A 2,616-nucleotide genomic window follows, 5' to 3' on the forward strand; every position below is an offset into this window, starting at 1 on the left:
GAGAGAGAGAGAGAGAGAGAGAGAGAGAGAGATGAGAGAGACAGAGAGAAAGAGAGAGAGACACAGAGAGAGAAAGAGAGAGAGATACAGAGAGAAAGAGACAGAGACACAGCGAGAGAAAGAGATAGAGAGAGACAGAGAGAGATAGAGAGAGACAGAGAGAGCCAGAGAGAGAGCCAGATTGACAATGAGAACATAATTACATGTCAGTGGTATGCTGCAACGACAACATATCATCACCGAGACGTGTAGATTCTATGTGTGTGTGTCTATATGTGTGTGTGTGTGTGTTTCAGGTAAGCTCCTGTACGCTGAGGATCTGGTGTATTGTTTCCACTTCTGGGATGGCGTGAGCCGCTGCACCCAGGTGCCTGTGGTGACCAGAGAGCTACAGGGGGCGCTCATCCCTCAACTGGAGGGAGCCGCCGCTAATTACCCGCCGTTCTCGCCTCCTCTTCCTCCTCCTCCTCCTTCTCAACCTGGCAGCGATCGCGATGGGGAGGAGGAGGTGCCTGTCCGGTCTCCGCAGTCTGAGAGCTTCTTGCTGGAAGTGACGGTGGGAAACGAAGGTAAGCTTCATAAGTTTACACCATCTTTTTTTTCTCCTCTACTTCTTTTGTAACAGCGTCTTTGTTTGAGTCTTGTGCCCGGGTTGGTATGGTATAATTTATGCTGTAAGAAAATTTCTTAAAATAGAGTTTTGGGGTTTGTAAGTACCATTAGAGTAGGGGATTTTGTTCATTCACTCCCAAGATTGTTAGGCTACCCATTTTGATATTGTGGCCTATATGACTGCATGATGATGATGTACTTTTCTTGTCTTCGGTTCTCATGTAAAATCCCCTCTTCCCACCAGCCGCCCACCCCCCGTAAAACGCCCCACCCGCACGTTGGCGTGTGCCCTCTTGCGAAGGAAATCGAAGACGAGCAATATTACTCGATCTAGCAGTGGCATTATTCATTTATTATGTTTGCCTCAGCAGACGGAACCCTGGGGTTATACGTTTTAGTTTCAACAACAACAACAACAACAACAACAACAACAACAACAACAACAACAACAACCACTGCAACAACAGCAGCAACAACAACAGCAGCAGCAGCAACAGCAGCAGCAGAAGCAACTATAACGGCAGAACCCGAAGAAATAACCACAACACTAGCAGCACTAACATAATATCCTATTACCAATGCCATAACTTAATCACGAGTAACAAAAGCAAAACTGCTGACCAATCAAACAGCAGCAGTTACTGCAGCAGCCGCTACAGTTTTATCAACAGTGCTTTAGCAATAATAACAACAACAAGAACACAAACAACAACATTAACAATAAACAACAACAACAGCAACAATAACATTAACAACAACCAACAGCAACAACAACAACATTAACAGCAACATTAACAACAACAGCTACAACAACAAACAGCAACAACATTAACAGCAACATTAACAACAACAGTAAAAACGATAACTGCATGCTGCAACTGCAACAAATGGGCCTACACTACACCAACTGCAGTAGCAAGACACAAGCGAAATGATAACAGCAGCTACAATTATAACAGCCGTAAATGCTTTACTCAAAAAGGCAACGATCCAATAAAAGGAAATGAGGGTGGGATACGAAATGAACTAGCGTCTGGCTTCTGTTTGTTGTTTGCTCTTGGTCTTTGATTTGATACGGGTCGTCATGGCAACGGCCTCATTGGCCTCAACAGCTGTGTTGCTGGGAAATTAAGGCGAGTAGAATTTTGTAAGATTTCCCTCTTTGTTCGTTCCTTCGGAGAGCGGTTTCAAAGGCGCACTACATGCACTTCTTGCCATTGAAAATCCAACCAAAGGACCGACTTGTAATACACAATTGTGTTGTACTTGGAGATTTATGTGTGCAGGTACGGTGAGCGAGTGTTGTAAGTAGTGACTGGAAAATGCTCTCAAGTCGTAAATTTTGCCTACCACGTGCTATGGTAAATTTAGTATTATGTCCATGTCTATTTCCGGTCGTCGTCACAAAAATAACAGCATTGGGGATCTGCTCAGACCAATATGGCGTATATGACTGCTTCTGGGAAGATTGAAGAGTCTCCCCCCTGACAAATTGTCAATGAAGAGATCTACCGGTCCGAGATTCTCCATTGAGAGATATTAAAAACTGGGGAAAAATCATGAATTCCTAAGGACATAGGCCTAGGCAAGACAGAGTAGACCCAGTCCGCTGGTCCGGTATTCTTCAATCTTACCCTGCTTCTTTTTAAAGCACACTTTTTGTTCAAGATCCTTCATGTTGTGCGACTGGCGCCACTGGTTTTAACACTGAAACTTACAAAGACTCTGGGAATGGACTCCAGCCTGTATGAAACTCACATCAAGCGAGGCCCACGCCGTTTTGTTATGTCCTCTTTTTCTCATTTCCACTTACCTGAAATGAAACCTTGCCCTAAAGCAAACGGGCAATGTTAGTTGTTTGCTCGGCCTGATAGGTTCCAGTTAAAAACATTTTATGTTTATAATGTAGATATGTTTTGTGGATGATTATGCTCATACAACTGATTCTGTATATTGTGTCAAGAAGAGAGAGAAAGAGAGACAGTGAGAGAGAGAGAGAGAGAG

The 2,616-nt window shown here is 43.9% G+C and overlaps 1 protein-coding gene across 1 annotated transcript in view; it reads left to right on the forward strand.

Annotated features, from left to right (window-relative positions):
- Window positions 1-2,616, forward strand: part of LOC101851775 — a gene marked incomplete in the record, with an annotated part of 239,242 nt that overhangs the window by 84,352 nt on the left and 152,274 nt on the right. The window contains 1 exon segment of the mRNA XM_005088889.3: window positions 297-569. Within this exon segment, the coding sequence (XP_005088946.3) occupies window positions 297-569 (273 nt within the window).

The sequence above is a fragment of the Aplysia californica genome, unplaced genomic scaffold, assembly GCF_000002075.1.
Source record: "Aplysia californica isolate F4 #8 unplaced genomic scaffold, AplCal3.0 scaffold00001, whole genome shotgun sequence".
NCBI classification, from domain to species: domain Eukaryota; kingdom Metazoa; phylum Mollusca; class Gastropoda; order Aplysiida; family Aplysiidae; genus Aplysia; species Aplysia californica.